This window comes from Phyllopteryx taeniolatus, chromosome 3, assembly GCF_024500385.1.
Source record: "Phyllopteryx taeniolatus isolate TA_2022b chromosome 3, UOR_Ptae_1.2, whole genome shotgun sequence".
Lineage (NCBI taxonomy): Eukaryota > Metazoa > Chordata > Actinopteri > Syngnathiformes > Syngnathidae > Phyllopteryx > Phyllopteryx taeniolatus.
In genome coordinates this window covers 23,033,103-23,057,138 of record NC_084504.1, presented here as the reverse complement: position 1 = coordinate 23,057,138, position 24,036 = coordinate 23,033,103, and the positions used below count along the sequence as shown (strand labels likewise).

The following is a 24,036-nucleotide window of genomic DNA, read 5'->3' as shown; positions in this document are numbered from 1 at the left end:
TTAAAAAAACGATAACCGACTACCGATCCGATCACAAGATGGAGGAATTTGTCTATTTAAATGACCTGTTCATTTACTGTATCTACTTGTGTACTTAATTGCTCCCAAAAAATATTTACAATAAATAATGTATCTTTGTTCCTCTATTCATGCCAGTGAGGCATAGTGACAGATAGAACAAATGAATGGTCTTCTATTAGATGGGAGGAAGTAAATACAGTAATTAATGTATCCACTTTTGTGACATGTTTGTTTGTTGGTGTGCCGTGAGATTTTTCAATTGTAAAATATGTTCCTTGGCTCCATAAATGTTAGAAATCACTGCACTAGTCAGATCGTGTATTCTAATCAGTCAGGTCAAACCAACATTACATGACAGAAAAAAATGGGTGCTAACTTACTGTAATTAAATTATTCTTAATTAAATTACTTCACCCACACCGAAACTTTAGAGCATGATTCGACAGAACGCCGGCATGTTTACATCCAACCGTTCGTGGTACATAACATTTTATTGCCTGCTTGTGAGCCGTATCGAATTAAAAGTACGTGAACATACCTCAAGCAAGCCTTAAACAAACGCCCTCTCCTGTCCTGAGCACCGGTGACCACCAACACACGTTTTCCCCCATATTGTCCTTATAATACAAAGTCGACGCGCTCCACTCTTGTTGTCGTCGCCACGGTAACGAGTGTATCCGGTCGCATTTAAGTTGACAAGATAAAGCCCAATGATCGTAAAAAACAGGATCCGATGGTATCGGAATACAAGATTTTATTGCAGTAGTCTGACAGTGCAATCGTGAAAAAGCAAATTTGTCTTGTAGTTTTATCCGGGCATTACGTGTTCCCCGTCCGTCTCTGACGTGTTATCTGTCCCACACCGCCGACATGTTTTTTTGTTTTTTTTTATAAATAACTTAATTGGCTGTCAGATATTTACAGTACTATGTCAAAAAACACGCAGACAAGGCAAAAAATAAACTAGCTTTTGGATTCAAATATACTGTGCACGCAGCGACGGTGAGTAAATGTCTTTTGTGGAGCCGATCAGTGAGGTCATTGATCGGATCGGCGAATTATGACGTTGAAACCGACCAGCCGATCAGCATAAAATGCTAAATATCGGCCGATACCGTTCAGCCCAATAAAATCGGTCTAAAGTTAATCAAAATCTTTGGTTTAAAATTCTAACAAAACATGAAGAGAGCTCCCAGGCTCAGCATCATGTTTATATAGTTAAATGAAAATCTGAACAAATAAATAGTTCTGAGATTTCTTTTTTTGTTTTTTACATTAAATTGACACGGGCGAGTGTGATTTAGGACCCAAATGCAGCACACCGGGATAGATAGAAAATATTTGGATTAACTGGGATAGGTCAAATCAAAGCCAGCATACAGTTTAGCGAAGGGCAGTCACTTCACACTTGACAGCCGAGAGGGTCAGGCTTTGAAGATCGGCCAAAGTGATGCAAGACTTTATAATCCACAGATAGCAGGTCAGGAAATGCTTATATTTCACTGCTGTCTTAATCCATGATTCACATAGAGCAGAATGAGGACCTTGCACTCCTTGCAGAATCCCCAACAGCCACAGGGACAGGAACAGGCAAACGTCAAAAGGCGGAACTGGTTGTGTCTTCGTCAAATATTCTAACTGCTTGGATCATCAACAAGGCCTTAAATAGGAAGTTGTCACTGACTCTGGTTAGTAGCATGTGATTGGCTGGCTAGTAGAAGGCGATTAGCTGACATGTGACAGAAGAAATGGTACACTGTCAGAGTAAATAAAGTTTTCCAAAATATCAGTACAACTGAAGTGTTCATCTTTGACTCATCTTTGTTTTAAGTTAAAAAAAAAAAAAAGTGCATGGAATTCCCAGGCGGCACGGTGGACGACTGGTTAGCACATCTGCCTCACAGTTCAAATCCCGGCCACGTCTGTGTGGAGTTTGCATGTTCTCCCCGTGCCTGGGTGGGTTTTCTCCGGGCACCCCGGTTACCTCCCACATCCCCAAAAACATGCGTGGTAGGTTGATTGAAGACTTTAAATTGCCAATAGGTGTGAATGTGTGCGCGAATGGTTGTTTGTTTCTATGTGCCCTGCGATTGGCTGGCGACCGGTTCAGGGTGTACCCCGCCTCCCGCCCGAAGATAGCTGGGACAGGCTAGCCAGCTGGGATAGGCTAGCCAGCCCATGACCCGAGGGAAGATAAGCGGTTAAGAAAATGGATGGATGGATGGATGGATGGATGGAATTCCCAGGATCAGCAGCATCTCCAATAAAGTTAACTGAAAAATAAATTAATAGTTCCATGAAGTTTTCCCAGTTTTAAAGTGATTGCTTCTCGGCCGTCGGATTAGATGCCATTATGCGTCAAAATACCGAATAGCTGTGCTGATAATTGGCCCAGCCAATAATTGTCTAGTAGGGATTACTTGGAAATAAATTGTCTATTTTTTTGTTTTGTTATGAATGAATAATGTAATCTACTAAAGAAATGGGACGGTAACAGAAAATCAAATATGGCAGCATTTACTTAAATCTTGATGACATTTACAGTGCTGTATTCACATTTTCCTATGATTGTCCATGCAAGGAGAATGTATTCATGACATTTTAACATGGTCAGGCAGTTTAAGAAATCATATATGTGTAGTTAGTAGCACTATATATAGCTAATGTACAATTACAATGTAGTTAATGTCTAATATTTGATTCTACGCATTCAATGGCTCTCATTCACTCATAATGCGTAAAAAGTGTTCTTACTCTGTGCACAAGTTGAGCGTAAATGCAAAATCAGTCAGATTCCTGACACGGGCGTACAGGTCAACTTTCTTTGCAACACTGTGTATATGTTAGTCAATCATGCTAAATGACGAGCTCGTGCCCATGAGCTGCAATCTGCATAAACCGTGCCCCGACTCTCCAATGAAATGGCGTCCGTCTGACATATCTCAAAACTTTAACAACTTTCTTCATCTTTATCCTATTTTCAAAACGTTTGTATCATCAGAAAGCTTGTAAAACACAGAAACCTACAACATATACTGTAATATATTCTTGTTAGGCAGCACGGTGGGCGACTGGTTAGAGCGTCAGCCTCACAGTTCTGAGGACCCGGGTTCAATCCCCGGCCCCGCCTGTGTGGAGTTTGCATGTTCTCCCCGTGCCTGCGTAGGTTTTCTCCGGGCACTCCGGTTTCCTCCCACATCCCAAAAACATGCATTAATTGGAGACTCTAAATTACCCATAGGCATGACTGTGAGTGCGAATGGTTGTTTGTTTCTATGTGCCCTGCGATTGGCTGGCAACCAGTTCAGGGTGTACCCCGCCTCCTGCCCGATGACAGCTGGGATAGGCTCCAGCACGCCCGCGACCCTAGTGAGGAGAAGCGGCTCAGATAATGGATGGATGGATATTCTTGTTAATAATTCTTAATCCTGAAGTAAAATTTGAGAATATAGCACAAAAAATATACAAAAAACTACTTACGAACCGAGAGTCAAAAAATACTGCATACGTGGTTAAAATAAATAGTAAGGAATAAATAGCACAACGAAGAGGCATTTGTAGTTGATAAAATTCATGAAATTATTGTTTGAAGCCACAGAAAGAAGCCTCCGGCCGGAGGTACGTCCCAAGCAATCACGCCAGCAGTGGTGTAAGATTCGATAAATTTACATCACATTTGAACATGCATAATAACAATATATTTGTGCATACGCACGGTCTGAAGAGCTTCTAAATTTGTTTGCAGAGTATGAAAACAAGTACGAACACATTGATGAATTAGACATTTGTGCAATCTGTGCGTATGCAAGGTTCGTGAATGAGGCCCAATGAGTAGTCGGTATGATCAAAAGCGTCGGGAAAAAAAAAGTCTGGACACTGTTTGAACTCACCGCACTGCACCACATTGGTTAAACCCACATCACATGGTTTACGGGCGCCATGTTGTCTCTGATCCCGTTATTGCCTTGCATTAGCTTCGGACAGTTTTGGGCCTTTTAAATGCACTTTTGGCGAGTTTTGGCATAAGGGTTGGCTTTGTGGGTGTCGGCTGTTCCACTCATCCCGGACAAACCATACGGATGCAAAAAAGAGTACGCCTGTGGGAGGTAAACCCTATATTAACCGAATAATAATTAAACAAAATCTAGCATTACATTAAAGAGATGACAAATTTATTTTTTGTCAAAAAATATGTATATATTTTAAACAGGGGTGCTCGCCAACGCAAGCCCTGTTTTTAAAAAAACCCAAAATCTGTTGTTTTCATAATATGAGCCGATTTCTTTTGTAGTTCACTTACTGGCCATGATGATAATCTTAGATTACCATAAAGCACGTATAGTGTGAGGTTTCTGTGGGAAATATCCCTTATATATGGTCAATTTTGGAAATAGTCATTTGCGTCGCATTGCATTGTCTAGTGACGTTGTGTCAAACTGGTAACAATATGGCGCCCTCTCTTGTCACTGTCCAGATTTTCTTTTCTCCGGCTTTGGGTTTGATGGAAGCGCATGTGTATGCGGTGTGTTCGCCGGCTCACGTGGATGCCACAACACAGCCTTGGTGGATTTCCTGAAAATAGTCCCATTAAACTAGCGCTTTTGTTTCAAACACTTAACTATGACCGTGTTTGTTTGCTATAATCGTGTCTTTAACAGTCTTTTTGCTGTAGTCGTGCGTTGTCGCTAAATGTACAGAGATTTTTTTTTGTGTGTGCGCTTCGGACGCCAAGGGCCGTTACGCCTGTCAAATATCCCTCCGCCGTTTTTTTGTCCCCTTTCAAACTGTTTTGGTCTTTTCGATGTTAGCAACGGAAACAGCCCCAGACAGCACTCAAAATCAATTTTCAGATTACAAAATTATTTCGTTCGGATTAACGCAGCACGTTGGCAAGAGGTTCAACGCCCGCATTTATTTTAGGAGAATCGTTTTCACGTGTTGTCTTTTTTTAAAGCGTATTGCACCCCCCCTCCTCTTGTTTTAAAAGCAATTGTACAGGTTGATAATTGGGCTAACCTAGCACGTTGACATTAGCCTGCTAGCCACCAGAGTGCGGCGGCTAACTGTCAACCAACCACAGACACAGTGGTCTCATCGTCGACGAGAGAATTTGCGGTGTCAAGCTGGTCATTTTAAGACGCCGTCTTTTATGGGCTCGCCATGTCAATGAAGGCCGGTGGAAATCGCAGCAAGCCCGGCGGTGGCAACGCCGCTGGTGCCGGAGGAAGCGGCGGGGGACGACAGAATCTGGGCAGGTCGGTGCAAATCGAAAACGTTCAACCAAGCGACGAAATACAACGACGGTTAGGCGTACTGTGGCCTGTTTCCCGGACGTGGTCACATTTGGTTAATCTTAGTGTCGTTTTTAAGAGATGACATGCCCGCCTTGTGTCCGTTTTTGTGGGGGACAGGAGTGTTGAGGGCCTTGCGACGTGTTGGTCACCCAGGGAGCAACCGAGCTAACGCGGCCTGCACATTAACGTCACCAATACGACTTTGTTCATGTATTTAAGACATTTTCACCCCTATCATATTTGTGTGCGGACCACCTTCCAATGTTGGTTTAGCTTGGGTTATTTAGCCTTTTGCCATCTCGTAATTGAACGCTCTGGGCTCGGTTAAGCTAATCAGACGCTTGTCACCTGAACGCATCGTAACATGTAAAGCGATGCTACCACATGTGTATTATAGTATATTTTTTAATACACTAACGAGGAGTGTTGGCGTGTGTGTGAGAGAGTGCAGAAATGGTAAGTACGCTGTCTGTCAACCTTGACGTCGCCCCGCTCATGTGAAATAATAATAATGCCCTTCAAGTGTGACTTTTAAATGCAATGCCCGAAGGATCAGGTGATCGCAGAGCTGTCAGCGAAATTAATTCATTTGAGCACGGCTCCTTATTCACTTGGTCACTGGCACAGCACAGTACGCCCTGTTTGTTCACTGCGTAGCGTTTCATTGAGGCAGCCTCTTTTTTTTTTTTTTTTTTTTTTTTTTTTTTTTTTTTATAGCTACATTTAGACACGCATCCCATTCTATTTGTGCAGGGGATTTATACGAGCCGATATTGGTGGAAACTTAATCTTAATCTTTCAATTCAAGATGTTTAATGATAGCTAATAGCTATTGATTAGACTGAAGGCACTTTAGCCTGCATGTGATTGCATACCGGGCCACGTTCCAGCCGCCGAACAAGGTGCATTCTAGGACATGCTCAACGAATAAGATACATTTTAGGATGTGATTAAAGTAGAACACAGTGTATTTTACCGGAAGAATATGTGTAATTGAGGACGCGCTCAATGAATGACGTGTTATAGGATGTAACAAAAATAAATCGGTGTACTAGAAGAATAAGGTGCATTTGAGGACATGCGCAATAAATAAGTTGCATTCTAGGACGTGACTATAAGAAGGTGAATTATTGAGCGTGACTATAGGAATAAGGTGCATTGCTGGACGTGACAAGAATCCAGTGCATTTTACAAGAAGAATAAGGTGTATTCGAGTACACACACATTTGCACGTAGAATAAGGTGTATTCTAGGATGTGACTATAGGAAAAAAGTGTATTTTACAGAAAGGATAAGGTTTAGGACATCCTCAATAAATAAGGTGCTTTGTTGGACGTGGCGATTAGAATAAGGTGCATTCTTGGGCGTGACTATAGGAATAAGGTGCATTGTTGGACGTAACTAAGAATAAGGTGCATTGTTAGACGCGACTTCTAAAATACACTGCATTTTACAAGAATAATAAGGTGCATTCGAGGACACGTGGAATGTTGTCTTATTGTAGTGTATTGTATGTGACTATAGGAATAACGTGCATTTTACTGGAAGAATAAAGTCTACACTAGATTATGCGCAATAAAGTGCATTCTGGGACGTCATAATTATAATGCTACATTCACACCGGACTCGAAGGTAACTATTAGGCTTTACACGATCAGGATTTTTGGGGCCGATCAGCCAGTTTAAAAAAACCGATAACCGGTCACCGATCCGATCACAAGATGGTGTCCATTTACATGACTTGTTAATTTATTGTATCTACTTGTGTACTGTATCCATCCATCCATCTATCAATTTTCTGTACCGCTTATCCTCACTAGGGTCGAGGACGTGCTGGAGCCCATCCCAGCTCGAAATTATTCTCTAGCATTTTAGACAAAAGTTAAAACATCAATGACCTCTAGGGGGCATTCAAAGATTGGCCACTGACATAAGTTGAGGTCAGATCAACATTGCAACATGAAAGAAATAATGGCTGCTAACTTACTTTAATTAAATTAATTTGTTGCAATTAAATTACTTTAATAAATAACTGTTAATGACATGCCTACTCTAACTTTCTCACTGTCCCGGCTATATGGACCTGTGTTGTCCAGAGTTTGCGTACGTTTGGCTTTTCCTTTTTTTTTTTTTTTTCCACGCTGCGTTGCTTGAACGCGGCATTTTCGTCCTTGTGTACATTCTTCAGGTGCCCGATCAAATTTGTGTTGAAGCATTTAGATGACGTTCCCCACAATGTACTTCAATTGTGCACAAGACTGCAAATAACTTGCGTGTTGTCTGTCTGAGACACTGCAAAATAGTCCCACACTGATGACTTATTTTTAACCGACAAGATTGAAAAAAACTTTATTGGCTGTCAGATAGTTAATTTTGCGCCACAAAACACGTGACAAGGCTAAAAATAAACTAGCTTTTGAATTGAAATGCAACGGCGACGTGGCGTTAAATGTCTTGTGCGGAGCCAATGGATGATGTCATTGATCAGATTGGAGAATTATGACATGAAAGCCGATCAGCATAAATGCTAATTATCGGCCGATCGATAACACCGATCAGATCGGCGTAAAGTCTAGTAACTATTGCCTTGCGTTACTCGTGCAAGTTTGATTGCGGTAGTATTTATACACACTGAACATGCATCACGTTGATGTGCTCCTCCCAGCTCAGTTCTCTTAAGTGCGTCATCGGTGCATGACGTGCCCTCTGACTGGTCCCCTTGGGGGGGAAAAAAAAAAAAAAAAAAAAAATGTATTTATGTACCCCCCCCCCCCCCCCTTCACAGTTCTACTTCCCATTCTAGTCCCTCAGTCCTGCGACAATCACATCGTAGGTGTGAGTGTGAATGGTTGTTTGTTTCTGTGCCCTGCGATTGGCTGGCGATCGGTTCAGGGTCTACCCAAAGATAGCTGGGATAGGCTCCAGCAGCCCGCGACCCTAGTGAGGATAAGTGGTAAGTTCCATTCTAGGACATGACTAGATCCAGAAAAGGGGCTTTCTTGGACATGCTTAATGAGTCAGTTGAATTATAGGATGTGACTATACGAATAAGGTGTATCTTAGGATGTGCGAAATGAATGTGGTACATTTTACTAGAAGAATAACGTGCATTCTCTGACATGGTCATTGAAAAAGATACGTTATCTGACATGGTGAAAGAAACAGTACATTTTACTATAACAAGGTAAATGTCGGACGTTTCAAGAATAATATATATTCTAGGACACGATGAGAGACATGACAAAGATACAACCCCAATTCCAATGAAGTTGGGATGTTGTTAAACAAAAATAAAAACAGAATACAATGATTTGCAAATCATTTTAAACCTATATTTAATTGAATACACTACAAAGACAAGATATTTAATGTTCCAACTGATAAACTTTATTGTTTTTAGCAAATAATTATTAACTTAGAATTTTATGCTTGCAACATGTTCCAAAAAAGCTGCGACAGGTGGCAATAAAGACTGAGAAAGTTAGGGAATGCTAATCAAACACCTGTTTGGAACATCCTAACAGGCTAATTGGGAACAAGCAAAGGTGGGTGAGGTTCACCTCTTTGTGAACAAGTGTGTGAGAAAATAGTCGAACAGTTTAAGGACAATGTTCCTCAACGTACAATTGCAAGGAATTTAGGGATTTCATCATCTATGGTCCATAATATCATCAACAGGTTCAGAGAATCTGGAGAAATCACTGCATTTAAGCGGCAAGGCCGAAAACCAACATTGAATGCCCGTGACCTTTGATCCCTCAGGCAGCACTGCATCAAAAACCGACTTCAATGTGTGAAAGATATCACCACATGGGCTCAGGAACACTTCAGAAAACCATTGTCAGTAAATACAGTTTGGCTCTACATCCGTAAGTGCAACTTGAAACTCTACTATGCAAAGCAAAAGCCATTAATCAACAACACCCAGAAACCCCGCTGGCTTCTCTGGGCCCGAGCTCATCTAAGATGGACTGCTGAAAAGTGGAAAAGTGTTCTGTGGTCCGACGTGTCCACATTTCAAATTGTTTTTGGAAATTGTGAACGTCATGTCCTCCGGGCCAAAGAGGAGTTATGGAGGCAAAGTTCAAAAGCCAGCATCTGTGATGGTATGGGGCTGTGTTAGTGCCAATGGCATGGGTAACTTACACATCTGTGAAGGCACCATTAATGCTGAAAGGTACATACAGGTTTTGGAGAAACATATGTTGCCATCCAAGCAACGTCTTTTTCATGGACGCCCTGCTTATTTCAGCAAGACAATGCCAAACCACATTCTGCACATTACCACAGCATGGCTTCGTAGTAAAAGAGTGCGGTTCTAGACTGGCATGCCTGCAGTCCAGACCTCTCTCCCATTGAAAATGTGTGGCGCATTATGAAGCGTAAAATACGACAACGGAGACCCCGGACTGTTGAACAGCTGAAGCTGTACATCAAGCAAGAATGGGAAATAATTCCACCAACAAAGCTTCAACAATTAGTGTTCTCAGTTTCAAAACGTTTATTGAATGTTGTTAAAAGAAAATGTGATCTAACACAGTGGTAAACATGACACTGTCCCAGCTTTTTTGGAACGTGTTGCAGCCATAAAATTCTAAGTTAATAATTATTTGCTAAAAACAATAAAGTTGATCAGTTTGAACATTAAATATCTTGTCTTTGTAGTGTCTTCAATTAAATATAGGTTGAACATGATTTGCAAATCATTGTATTCAGTTTTTATTTATTTAACACAACATCCCAACTTCATTGGAATTGGGGTTGTACATACAGTACAGTGCCATGAAAAAGTATTGTCCCCCTTCTCAAATTCTTATATTTTTGCATAGTTTCCCCACTTTAATGTTGAAGATCATCAAACAAATGTAACCCATGTGAACTTAAAATGCTGTTATTAAAGGGTGATTTGATTTATGAAGGGAAAAAAAAAATTCAGTTACCTGGCCCTGTGTGAAAAAGCAATTAACCCCCCCCCCCCCCCCCTTGTTAAATCATGAATTAATTGTGGCTAATTTCAATTTTTGGTATTTTTCACTGATAACACCCAAGCCTAATTACCTCCAGACCTGTTCAATCTAGAAAACACTTCAACAGAATCTGTCCTGACAAAACCAAGTCGGACAAAAAAAGAAGTAAGCTGCAACAAAATGACAGGATGTAAAGAAAATCAAGAGCAGTAGAGAAATAAAGTAATTGACATTTATCAGTCTGAAAAGGGTTACAAAAGCTACCGTATTTTCACGACCATAAGGCGCACTTAAAAGTCTTAAATTTTCTCCAAAATGGATGGAGCGCCTTATAATGTGGCACGCCTTATGTGTGCACAGAGTTCCAAAATCTGTAAATGTTGTTGTGACTTCGATGAGTGCTCCGCTTGACTGACTGGGAGCATTTCCTGCCGACACGCTACTTATATAGAGGAAAGGCAGACGTAACTGAGGACAGCATGCGGACGTTAAAGGGGGAAGGGTGCGCGTGAAGGAGGATGCTAAAGGCACGCCCCCAGTAGGTATATAGCGCCGGTATGTGCATTGTGCAAAACATCGGTTTGGCTAAGGACCCCCGAAAATGGCACCTGCGAAGAGACACTCCTACGAAGCTCAGTTTAAACTGCAAGCTATCAGTTACGCGGAGGAAGATGGGAATCGAGCAGCCGCGAGAGAATTCAAGATCAACAAATCCATGGTTCGCAAGTGGAGGAAACAGGAAAACGAGCGTCGCCAAGTCAAGAAGACGAAGCCGAGTTTCCGCGGAAACAAGGCAAAGAAGAAGTTGGAAGACAAACCCGAGCAATGGATTAATGAACAAAGAACAGCCGGGAGAAGCGTCTCTACAGTCACCATTCGACTGAGTGCAATAACTCTGAGCTTGCCATCATTCCGGGAGGCTTGACGAAGGAACTCCAACCGCTGGACATCGGTGTAAACAGGGCGTTCAAAGTGAAGTTGCGAGCGGTGTGGGAGCCATGGATGACAGATTGCGAACACAGCTTTACTAAGACTATCAGGCAGCTAGTGGCGAGTTACGCCACAATTTGTGAATGGATTGTGGATGCTTGGGCTAACGTGTCTGCTTGCACTGTCGTTCGAGCTTTTGTAAAAGCCGGTATTATTTCTGAGGAGCCGCACGGCAACAAGACTAACTCCGACAATGACGAGAGGGAACCTGCCGTGTTTGATGGAGAACTTGTCCAGCTGTTCATTTCGGATACAGAAGATGAGGACTTTGATGGATTTGTGGATGAGGATTGATCAAAATATAACGTGAGTACATTGTTAAATACTTCAATAAAGTACAAAACGAACTCAGTTTTACTCCCGCTGCCTTTTTAAAAACAATGTTTTAGTGTGCATGCATGCTACCGTATGTTTTAAGCTAGCGTATGTTTTACCACGCTTGCGCCCAATAATTCGGTGCGCCTTATGTATGTGTTAAATACAGAAATAGACCCGGTAACTGAGACTGCGCCTTTTAATACGGTGCACCTTATGGTCGTGAAAATACGGTATTTCTAAAGCTTTAGAATTCCAGCGAACCATAGGGAGAGCCATTATCCTCACATGGAGAAAACATGGAACAATGGAGAACCTTCCCATGAGTGGCCTGCCGGCAAAGATTACCCCAAAAGAACAGCAATGACTCATCCAGGGGTCCACAAAGGAACTCAGGACAACTTTTAAAGAACTGCAGGCCTCCCTTGTCTCAGATAAGGTCAGTGTTCATGACACAACAATAAAGGAAGAGACGAGGTAAAAATGGCATCCATGGCAGAGTTCCCAAGGTGAAAACCACTGCTGACCAAAAAGAACATAAAGGCTCGTCTTACAGTGGGTACGGAAAGTTTTCAGACCTCCTTCAATTTTTCACTTTGTTATATTGCAGCCATTTGTTAAAATAATTTTACGTTATTTTTTTTCCTCATTAATGTACACACAGCACCCCATATTGACAGAAAAAAAACGTAATTGTTGAAATTTTTGCTGATTTATTAAAAAAGAAACTGAAATATCACACAGCCATAAGTATTCAGACCCTTTGCTGTGACACTCATATTTTTCACTTAGGTGCTGTCCATTTCTCCTGATCATCCTTAAAATGGTTCTGCATCTTCATTGGAGTCCAGCTGTGTTTGGTTATACTGATTGGACTTGATTAGGAAAGCCACACCCCTGTCTATATAAGACCTTACAGCTCACAGTGCATGTCAGAGCAAATGAATCATGGGGTCAATGGAACTGCCTGAAGAGCTCAGAGACAGAATTATGGCAAGGTACAGATCTGGCCAAGGTTACAAAAAAAATTCTGCTGCACTTAAGGTACCAAAGAGCACAGTGGCCTCCATAATCCTGAAATGGAAGATGTTTGGGACGATCAGAACCCTTCCTAGAGCTGGCCGTCCCGCCAAACTGAGCAATTGGGGGAGAAGAGCCTTGGTGAGAGGTAAAGAAGAACTCAAAGATCACTGTGGCTGAGCTCCAGAGATGCAGTCGGGAGATGGGAGAGAAAGTTCTAGAAAGTCAACCATCACTGGAGCCCTCCACCAGTCGGGGCTTTATGGCAGAGTGGCCCGACGGAAGCCTCTCCTCAGTACAAGGCACATGAAAGCCCGCATGGAGTTTGCTAAAAAACACCTGAAGGACTCCAAGATGGTGAGAAATAAGGTTCTCTGGTCTGATGAGCCCAAGATGGAAATTGTTGGCCTTTTGTGGAGAAAACCAGGTACTGATCATCACCTGTCCAATACAGTCCCAACAGTGAAGCATGGTGGTGGCCGCATCATGCTGTGGGTGTGTTTTTCAGCTGCAGGGACAGGGAGACTTGTTGCAATCGAAGAAAAGATGAATGCGGCTAAGTACAGGGATATCCTGGACGAAAACCTTCTCCATAGTGCTCAGAACCTCAGACTGGGCCGAAGGCTCACCTTCAAAAAACACAATGACCCTAAGCACACAGCTAAAATACCGAAGGAGTGGCTTCAGAACAACTCCGTGACTGTTTTTCAATGGCCCAGCCAGAGCCCTGACTTAAACCCAATTGAGCATCTCTGGAAAGACCTGAAAATGACTGCCAACCAACGTTCACCATCCAACCTGACAGAACTGGAGAGGATCTGCAAAGGGGAATGGCAGATGATCCCCAAATCCAGGTGGGAAAAACCTTTTGCATCATTCCCAAAAAGCTGGCTGTATTACCTCAAAAAGGTGCTTCTACTAAATATTGAGCAAAGGGTCTGAATACTTATGGCTGTGTGATATTTCAGTTTTTCTTGTTTAATAAGTCTGCAAAAATGTCAACAATTCAGTTTTTTTCTGTCAGTATGGGGTGCTGTATGTACGTTAATGTGGGAAAAAATAATTTTAATGATTTTAGCAAATGGCCGCAATATAAAAAATAGAAAAATTTAAGGGGGTCTGAGTACTTTCTGTACCCACTGTACTTTTGCAAAAAAAAAAAAAAACATCTGACTGATTCCCAAGACTTTTGGGAGAATATTATATGGACTGACAAGATGGAAGTTGAGCTTTTTGGAAGGTGTATGTTTTGTTACATCTGGCGTAAATGTAGCACAGCATTTCAGAAAAAGAACATCATACCAACAGTCAAACATGGTAATGGTCGTGTGATAGTCTTGGGCTGCTTGCTCCTTCAGGACCTGGACAACTTGCTGTGACTGATGGAACCATGAATTCTGCTATTTAACAGAAAATCGTGTAGGAGAATCTTCAGCCATCAGTTTCTGACCTTGAGCTGAGGCGCACTTGGGTTCTGCAGCAGGATAACAATACAAAACACACCAGCAAGTCAACTTCTGCATGGTTTAAAAAAGCAATTTTAAGGTTTTGGAGTGGCCAAGTCAAAGGCCAGACTTGAATCCGATTTAAATGTGACATGACCTTAAAAAGGCTGATGATGCTTGAAAACCCTCCATTTTTGCTAAATTCAAGCAATTCTGCAAGGAAGAGTGTGCCAAAATATCTCCACAAAGATGTGAAAGACTCATTGCCAGTTATGGAAAACACTTGATTTCAGTTGTTGCTGCTGAGGATTGCCCAACCAGTTATTAGATTTAGGGGGCCATTACTTTTTTTACACAAGGCCAGGTAACTTTGAATAGTTTTTTTCCTTAATAAATGAAATCGCCATTTAAAAAAAAAAGGCATTAAGTTCACTTGGGTTGTATTTGTCTGATATTTACATTTGTTGGGGAAACTGCAAAAATCTAAGAATTTGAGAAGGGGGGGGGTAATACTTTTTCACAGCGCTGTACATAGGAGAATAAGGTTAATTGTAGGACGCAGTGGAAGAACACCGAGGCTAAACACTGCTTGACCTCCAGCTGTGGACAAGTTGTTCAATAATTTCTGTGACTAAAAGGCCTCAAGTTCGATCACCATGGTGTTACTACTATGAACGCGTTCGTTTTTGTGTATGTGTTAAAAATGTTTTCATGACAGTAAACCTGTTCTATTCTTAATTTAGACACTTCACTCAAAAAGGGCTGTGGGAAATTTGAGCTGCCATGTTGCATTCATGTACTGCACGTTGTTACTAGAACTGGATTTATTGCGTGTCTGCGTGTGTGTGTGTGTGTGTGTGTGTGTGAATGTGGTCCACGCTGCTTCAATCTCAGTCAGTTATCTACGTGTTGGTTTCTTGGAATTTCTGTCATTCCATCTAACGGGAAAACTACGATCACTTCACTTTGCTCGTAAGAACATGAGAAGCAACATGTCATCTGTGACATTTTTATTTTACAGGGGAAGACACAGTGGTAAAGGTCCTGCAGCGGTAAGTAATCTGCTTGAACACTTTGATTTAGTCAGTGGCTACTCTGCTGTTTTCAAAGTAATTTAGTGAAGCTGTTTGAATGTAGTTGTATTACTAATGAACCCAATATTTTTGGGGTAAAGCATGAAAACATGAATAATAAAATTAGCTATAAAGAGTATAAACAGTATAACACATGATGAGACTGTCACAAGATGTTGAAAGCTTAGTCGTTTTTTAATTTTATTTGTTCATTTATTTTATTTTTTTATGGTAAGCGTGTGCAGTGGTAACTTGACTTCCGAGTGCCCCAATTTGAGTTTTCCAAGTTACGATCCTTCGCTTCATTGATTTTTATATATTTTTTTATTCCTCTTGAGAGTCAAAATCTTAGTTACATGCAAGCTTCAGATAATGTTGCCGCTTGAGTGAACTAAAGAAAAAAAAAAATCAATTAGGTTACCTTTATGCCCCCACTTGGGTAAGGAGAGCCGCAGTCATCGATGCACCTTCAGCTATTGATTGAACAGAACAAATACAAAATAAGAACACTCGCAAGTCCTGCTGTAGACCATAACTGAAGCCCAGAAACTCACAATTAACTAACCAGCCAACCCGACTCCAACTCCTGATGTCACGTCCCTTAAAGGCACTCATCGAAGACACAAATACATGTACAGTAGATACAATTTATAAAAACGGTTTATTTATTTACATTCATTTATGTTTTCTAATATTTGTATACAATGTGATGCTATTTTTCTTCATTTAAAAACATAACGACAAAATGTGGTTTCGTTTTGGAGGGGCTGGACTTGATTAAATGGCATTTCAATTTATTTCAATGGGGGATAGTTATAAGTAAATTGAATTATGACCTTGGTTACGGAACAAATTAAACTCACAAGTCAAGGTACTACTGTATTTATTTCCTCTTCAGGTCATTTTCAATGGAGTGTATGCGAACATGAGGATGGTCCATGTCTTGACATCAGTTGTGGTATGTTCACTTTCCAGATAACCGAATGCATTCCGCAGAATTCCGTTAAAAAAAAAAAAAAAAGTCTGTAACCTTGACACAGCAAAGCCAGCAGTACAAGATAACATTATGTGACTCATGATTACTGTCTGTCTGACTTAGTCATGCAGTAGTTTCCTCAAAATGTCCACACGGCAATAAAGCCCAGGCGATTTGCTTAGGTAGCTGCTTGCTTTAACAAAATGCATTGATCAGTCATCAGTCTTTTACAGCAGATGGTTTCTAAACGTGTCTTTAGAGCATGTGAATGACATTGATGATTCAGTGTATGCGTGAATAAATGTTCACCAAATTGAATTACATGAACGATGATTACAGGGGACCAAGTGTGAACTGAAGGTGAAAAATGGAGCCATCTATGAAGGAGTGTTCAAGACCTATGGTCCAGAGGTAAGGTGGCAGTCTGTTGTCATTCAGGCTCACTACAGAGGTGGTGCTGATAAAGTCCAATTCTTTCAGTCTGGCGCTTCTCTTTCCCTTTTAGATTGTCACTCTCCTTGGTGCAACCCCTGTGAGGCCATTTTGTCTTCACCAAATTAAATGCTAAACATAAAAAAATGCTAAATAGAGAAAATTTATTAGAGATGAAAATTTGACTGAATTGACTTTTTGACTTTGGGGAAAATTAACCAATTGCTAAATATTTATTGGATTGAGTGAGTCTTGGAATGTTCTGAACTCCTTTTTCGACACCAGTGTCATACGAAGTAGAATAATATCGCTGTAAGAGGTGTTTCATGGTGTGGCTGTAGCTCAATTTACATAGCTCCATTTTGACTCCATTGCTTCAAGACACGATTAATCTGGAATACATTCCACTCAATGGACAGGATTATTAAAAATCAGCCATTATATTATATGCTCCTGGCTTTATCCAGCACCTTTTCAGAGCAAGTGGCATATGCTGATACTTTTCATTTATAGCACAGAAATGTGATCTTTTGTCATGATTCTTAATCCTTGTGCCATTTTTTTGTTTGAAATCAGTCTAAAGATCTTGAGCTTTTCCTAATTTTTGATTGAGTATTCCAGAATGAAGTGGTAAAAAAGAGCATGCCATGAATAGTAACTAAACATCTTGAGATATTACTACTTAATTCACGCAATTCACCATTTGATGTTTATACATAAGTATGAGTAATTAACAAACGGACAAACAAGTCGTTTTTGTTAATGGATTTGACCTCGGCTTAGGTCTATGCCCTACTAAGCTACTAAGCTGAACTCTAATTTACACTGAGTTTCTTTGATGTCTCCCAGTGTGACTTGGTGTTGGACGCAGCCCACAGGAAGAGCCCAGAGCCAAGCGTGGGCCCCAGGAAAGAGGACATTGTGGAGAGCATTGTCTTCAAGGCAGTCGATGTTGTCGCTGTGTCCTTCAAAGACGTTGACCTTAACTTTGCCAGGAAAGGTACGCAACATATTATTGAGTCATCAGCGTGATTCCTATACGTACAAAACTCATGAAGCATTCACAATGTGAAAAGGCGACTACGTCACTTTGAATTCACTCACAAATAAACACATGGCTGAGTGAATCAGTGCATACACACGATGTATTGATCTGCCCCGTATTAACTACCAAGCAGGGACTCTGTCATGTGTCTGCTCTGAGAGGCTGCTCGTTGAAGAATAATGCATCCATCGATTGGCCCGTAGCCCTAGTGCAGCGAGGGCACTCAATAAAGACTGAATGAAGCTGTCTAATTCATCTTGACCCAGACAGTTTTCCTTTGAGAAATATTGACTGTGTGCCAGGCTTTTGTTGTCTGAAAATGAACAGGTGCAACAGTGTGAAGTGTGATAGCTACAGATAGTGATGCAATATTTAGTGACCTGTTGAAGTGCACAATTGTACACTATCATTGCTATCATACAGAATTTGAGTATACAGTGTCTTAAAGACTGCAAACCTTCTGACTTGATGATGTTCCTGTATATGATCCTATAAATTTAGTTTTACAAAGCCATGCTGTTTATCATATTGTGTCGTGTAGGAATTGAGTGGTTCACCACTCTGTCATTTTGTCAGTCCATCTTCTGACTTTTTGTCATCTGTCTGTCTCTGCTCTCCCATGGTCTAGTTTCCTCAGACACAGGTAATAAATTACATCTGTTTTATCCTCTCACCTTTCTGTCCCACAGACTGTCTCTACTTCTAAATTAAACCTGTTGCAATCGCTCATGCTGCTGCTCATGCCCTGTATGGTAATTCTGTCAGGGATTCGGCTGCTTTATCTTGCAGCTTAAAAATAAGAATCAAAAACAGTGGAACCTCCAAATTCTCCTGCCCTTGAGGCCATATCCTTTATTTCCCCTCACTGTGAAGCATCTTTTCTCTCTGTACGACCAAACTTAGAGAAAAATATTCTAAAGTTGCATGATACTGTGCTAAGGACTAGGGTTGGGCATCGTTTGAAATTGAGCGATTCGGAGTCCGGTTCCTTAGTTCGACTCCGGTTCCAAACGATTCTCGATTCCGATTCTTTTAGGGGGCTGGGTCAAAAAAGTTTGCATGGTATATATAAAGGGTGTCCAAATTATGAACATCCATTTTCTTAGCAGCCCGCAGTATAGACTAAAATGAACATTTGACTCGTATGAACTAAAAGGCAATGTGTGTGGAAATAACCCAATTGACTTAATATTCATTCATTGTTTCAGCTAAAAGTTAAATATAGCATTATTAAAATAGTTATTTTAACTTTTTTAACCTTTTTTTTTTTCACTCACCCAGTTGACTAAGAGTTGACTTCACTGACAGCATAATTAAAATAACTATTTTAACAATGCTATATAGCTGCCCCTGTATTCTTTGCATCATGAAAAAATCCTTTGCACAATATAATCTTATTCCAATTCTTATTTGCACTGAGGTGACTGGTCATTCATTTTAACAAAGTTAAGACACACTTTTGTTTGCCGTTGGGCACAAGCACGTCATCGTGCCCGTTCTTCTTCGTTGGTTTACGGCGCTTCTTCGTTGCTTTTCGCCACTTCTTCTTCGCGGGTGGAGGACAAGGCATCAAAACTGGGAACCAATTTTTTTTTTTTTATTTGACCGGTTCCGGTAGAACCGGAACGTTAGTACAAAATCTATGAATTCACTAAAGATAAGTTCCACAGACAAAAAATGCAAACAGGTGAATTTATGAATTCTGAACAGATTACTGTAATTGACACTTTGATTTGTAGAACCGGAACTAACCGGAACGTTAGTTCGGTTCCGGGAGAACCGGTTCCAATCGATTCTCGATGCCCAACCTTACAAATTACTTTCACAAAACGTCAGCATATCTCATGAGACTTTACCGGCGCAACCGTCAAAGCACAACTTCTGTTTTTAAAAAATATTTAACACCACACCTCAACATTGAGAAGAACTCGACGAGATGGTTATCAAAACACCGAAATTTACATGGCTTCCAGTCAAAGCGGTAAAACCCAAGTGTCAATTACAGTAATCTGTTCAGAATTCATAAATTCACCTGTTTGCATTTTTTGTCTGTGGAACTTATCTTTAGCGAATTCATAGATTTTGTACTCTTAGTGAAACGCCTTAAAATGCTGCCAAAGCCCTGTCTCAATAGGAGTTGGTGTCAAGGAAGTATGTTGACGTGATACATCTCGCTTTAGAGACAAGCTTTGTATTTTGGGGAGGAGCTAAGTGTAGTCTGGGTTGTTAGTGGCAGTTATGCAGTCTTATGTACATGCACACTTTGGTGTAAGTCAAATCATCTAAGCCATTTTTTAAGGGTAATGTAAGATGAGTTTGAAATGATAAGTTGTTTTAGTATGATAGTGGTATATTTATAGTTTCAACTATTGATATGGGCATTTATAAACACTTTGGGGAGGGGGTGTGCCAATTGTGGTTTTTTGCTATTCGCGGCAGGCCCCGATTACTGTACATGCATCACTTGTTACAAAAGTTGTTTGTAATTTGGTTTTACAGGGTAACTACTTTAAATTCAAGTTTAAAAGTTTTGTCACTGTTAGGATTATTTCTTGACAGTTTTACTTGTTTTGCATTTTATAAAGATGTTATTACACTTTTTGTTCGCCCCTGGAATGGTTTATTTCCATTTTTACAATTTAAATTTGAATAAATTGAAGGTCAACCAGTGTCCTAAAGCGAGATTTATTCAGTTTAAGAGGTTCCACTGTAGTTGAACTTGTTGTTGCTTTCAGCGGAAGATCAGCCATTTTCCACCATGAAGCATTTTCTGTAGACTCCTACAGAGTTTATACATCTGTGAAGATTAGATATTTTTGCTCATGCCATCATGCTTCCATCTTGATATAATTTTTTAGTTATAGTTTTAGTTCAGCAATACAAGGCTAACCATGAAGCAGATATTTTTCAAACTGTCCAACAGTTAACAGATGAGATTAGGGCCACCTGGGTTAGTGAACCAAACATTGAATTTCCTTTGAAAGCAACAGGTTGTGCAATCACTCTTAAAACATAAAAAAAAGTTAAATTGCTCACTAACAATCGGATTCAAAGGTCAGAATTTTCCTTGCGTCTTCCAACATCCATCTGATTGACTGCAGACTAAACACATGCTTGCTTCGCCTCACCCTGTATGTGCAACTTCCATGATGGACAGTGCTCATAAAGCATGTCGGCCAGGTCTGCTAACATATAGCAGATACTTTAACCATCCTGATTCTTGCTTTTAATATTACGAGTGGACCTAAAAACTTTCCTCCCTCCAGATTTTTCCTTTAAAATGTTGCCTTGATGGTTCATTAATACATTTAAGACGTAATTGTTTTTTTGCCACAATTATATATTTGAGCCACTCTAATTGTGTAAGGCTTGCACAGATTATTTGATGACTACATAAACCACTAAGAGACCTTGTGACAAAAATCCTGAAGGCATGTGTGCTTTGGTGCATAAGCAATAAGCGTGCGGTTTCCCTGCCTGTGTTTGTGTGTCTGCAGAGCATAAAGGTATATCCTTGCGTGTCTCAGATAACTTCACAGACTCCGCAGTCAGTGGAAGGATCAATGGCGAGCATAAAGAGAAAGATCTCGAGCCGTGGGATGGCGGAGAAACCCACAATTCTGACAGCCTCGAATCTCTGGATACTGATGTGGTGAGGAACCAGATTCAAAGCCACAACAAACACTAACCAATGTGTTAACCATATGAATTAACCTCGTATATTGTTTTAGTCAAACGGGTGGGACCCCAATGATATGTTCAAGTACAACGAGGAGAAGTATGGCGTCTTGTCTACGTATGACAGCAGCCTGTCCACATATACGTAAGAATATGTCTCTTTTGTTGCATTAACCTTTTTGCACCTGTTCTGTTTTGAATAGGTTTTTTTGTCTTTAATTTTGATGAAGTCATGACATTTTTCCCATGGAATCAGTCACTTTGGTCGATTAATACTTCAATTTCAGCTAATCTTATTATTGTAGCATGACTGTTTTTTGCTCCCTAAACGTATACAGCATGTAAACAAAGGATGCATTGCCTATATAACAGTGCCTGGCTAAGTATTGCCCGTTTGCCACATGCAGCCAGATTTGTTCTTTAATCCGATTCACAGAGCATTTACATGATGAAGTCTGATATTTACTTCCCCAAAATTGGTGAAGTAAATGCATTTCACTGTTTTTTCTTTTTCTTTAATTTATAAGTGGTCAATTTATTTATTGAAAATAATACATTCAAAATAAAAAAAGTACATGTATTTTATTTATTTAATAAAATAATCGTACTTTTATTAATAACAAATGAGATGTTTCCCCTGCGATTGGCTGGCAGCTACTCTGAGCTACTGCAACAGCTCTACTACTCCCTGCGGCAGAAACTCATTTCGGCCGCTTGTATGCGGGATCGTGTTCTTTCGGTCATGACCCACAACTCGTGACCATAAGTGAGGGTAGGAACGTAGATTAACCGGTAAATTGAGAGCGTCACCTTTTGGCTTCACTCCTTCTTCACCACAACAAACCGATACAAAGTCCGCATCACTGCAGACAGTGCACCGATCCGCCTGTTGATCACCCTTTGTATTCTTCCCTCACTTGTGAAGAAGACTACGAGATACTTGAACTTGGGGTAGGATATCATCCCCGACCTGGAGAGGGAAGGCCACCCTTTTCCGACTGAGGACCATGGTCTCAAGAGTTGGAGGTGCTGATTCTCATTCTCTCTCTTTTCTGATTTTCACCCCAACGGCTTCACAATTGGCTGCGAACCGCTCCAGTGAGAGTTGGAGATCACGGCTTGACGAAGCCAACAGAACCACATCATCTGCAAAAAGCAGAGCTGCAATACTGAGGCCACCAAACCGGACCCCCTCTACGCCTTGGCTGTGTTCCGCGTCCCTAGAGCCAGCTTCTGTAGCCGGGGATTGGATCGCAACGGTCCCTGCCTTTGGCCATCGCACAGCTCACACTGCACCTGACCCCTATGGCCCCTCCCACAGGTGGTGAGCCCATGGGAAGGGGGACCCATGTTACCATTCAAGCTCCACCTCCAGGCCTGGCTCCAGAGGGCCCCGGTGACCCGTGTCCGGGCAAGGGAAAACATTTTCCAGTGTTTTTATGCATCATAGGAGTCTTCTGAGCCGTGCTATGTCTGGACCGGTTTGACATGGGTGACCCTGCCGAGAAAGAAGTTGTATTTCTGCTTTGGTCCATGCTCCCCACCCTCATTTTTCGGTGAAAATTGCAATTATAAAAATTGGCCAAACTTTCATTAAAAATTGCTAATAACTGATTTTACTAATCCAGATCAGTCCATTGCTGTATTTCAACCTGTCCTTGCTTCCCAGGGTCCCCCTTGAGCGCGACAACTCAGAGGAGTTCCTCAAGAGGGAAGCGCGAGCTGCCCAGCTGGCCGAGGAGATAGAAGCCAGCTCCACTTACAAGGCCCGTGTGGCCCTAGAGAATGATGAGCGCTCAGAGGAGGAGAAATTTACTGCAGTGGTACGGGGGGAAAGAGAGATGCACACACTGAGCAGGTGATACTTAGTTCACATGGTGACGGGTTCACTGGGTCGAAGTCAGCATCATATTGATTGTGTATCTGCGTGCAGGGAGAACAAGTACATTCCCCCCGGCCAGAGAAACAGGGAGGCCATGTCATGGGGGTCTGGACGGCAGAATTCCCCACGTCTGACTACGAACTCAGCAGGGCCTTCGGCTCCTCGTGCGGGACTGCATGACTACAATCAGAGCCCAGGTGGCGACCAGAGGGTGGTGAACGGAGGTAACCGATGATCCAGCTCACACACACCTGGGATGCTTTGTGCTCCCTTGTAGCCAATGTTTTCATTGGAAAATGGCCTACACATTTTCAGGTCAGCTTTTCCCAACTGTTTTCCATCTTCCTTTAGTAATACAAGTTTGTCATAGAAAATTACAATGAATAAAGAAATATTGACCCCTTAAACGTATGATTTATTATTTTTTTAATGCTATCATATTCACAATAACAATACAGGGGGTTTACGGCTGTCCAGACAAAAGTTTCAAGGTTATGGATTCAGCACAATGAAACGGTTTATTTGTGCAATGGCGTAAGAATACATCATCACTGGAGGAAACGCTCAGTTACGTCATCACGCAGCCTAAAATGTATGCTGAGATCATCCCTATACTTACTCATTTTTATTTTGTTTTATATGAATGGGCTAGAAGAGTTTTTTTTTTTTTAAATACACAAATATTTACTGTAATTACGTTACTACTGTATTTGCGTAAGTTAGTGAAAGACTACGTCACAATTAGACTTTACACCAATCTGATCGGTATCGGCCGTTAATTAGCATTTTATGCTGATCGACTGACCGGCTTTAAAAAGACATTTACTCTGCGTCACCATCATGTACAGTATATTTGAATCCAAAAGCTAGTTCATATTTAGTACTGTAAATATCTGAC

General features: G+C 41.1%; 1 protein-coding gene across 13 annotated transcripts in view; it reads left to right on the top strand.

Moving 5' to 3' along the window:
- Window positions 1-4,106: 4,106 nt before the first annotated feature.
- atxn2 (ataxin 2) overlaps window positions 4,107-24,036 on the top strand; it is a 38,100-nt gene continuing 18,170 nt past the window's right edge. For 5 of the 13 annotated variants that reach the window (XM_061767701.1, XM_061767700.1, XM_061767698.1 and 2 more), the window contains exons 1-9: window positions 15,074-15,104; window positions 16,024-16,083; window positions 16,441-16,512; window positions 17,383-17,533; window positions 18,207-18,221; window positions 21,076-21,230; window positions 21,310-21,401; window positions 22,926-23,114; window positions 23,190-23,362. In XM_061767701.1, the coding sequence (XP_061623685.1) occupies window positions 16,051-16,083; window positions 16,441-16,512; window positions 17,383-17,533; window positions 18,207-18,221; window positions 21,076-21,230; window positions 21,310-21,401; window positions 22,926-23,114; window positions 23,190-23,362 (880 nt within the window). In that variant the 5' untranslated portion in view covers window positions 15,074-15,104; window positions 16,024-16,050. Of the gene's footprint in view, window positions 4,128-4,503; window positions 5,277-5,362; window positions 5,772-15,073; window positions 15,105-16,023; window positions 16,084-16,440; window positions 16,513-17,382; window positions 17,534-18,206; window positions 18,222-21,075; window positions 21,231-21,309; window positions 21,402-22,628; window positions 22,813-22,925; window positions 23,115-23,189; window positions 23,363-24,036 lie in introns of those variants that run through there. The other 8 variants (XM_061767703.1, XM_061767702.1, XM_061767706.1 and 5 more) reach the window with 7 other exon arrangements.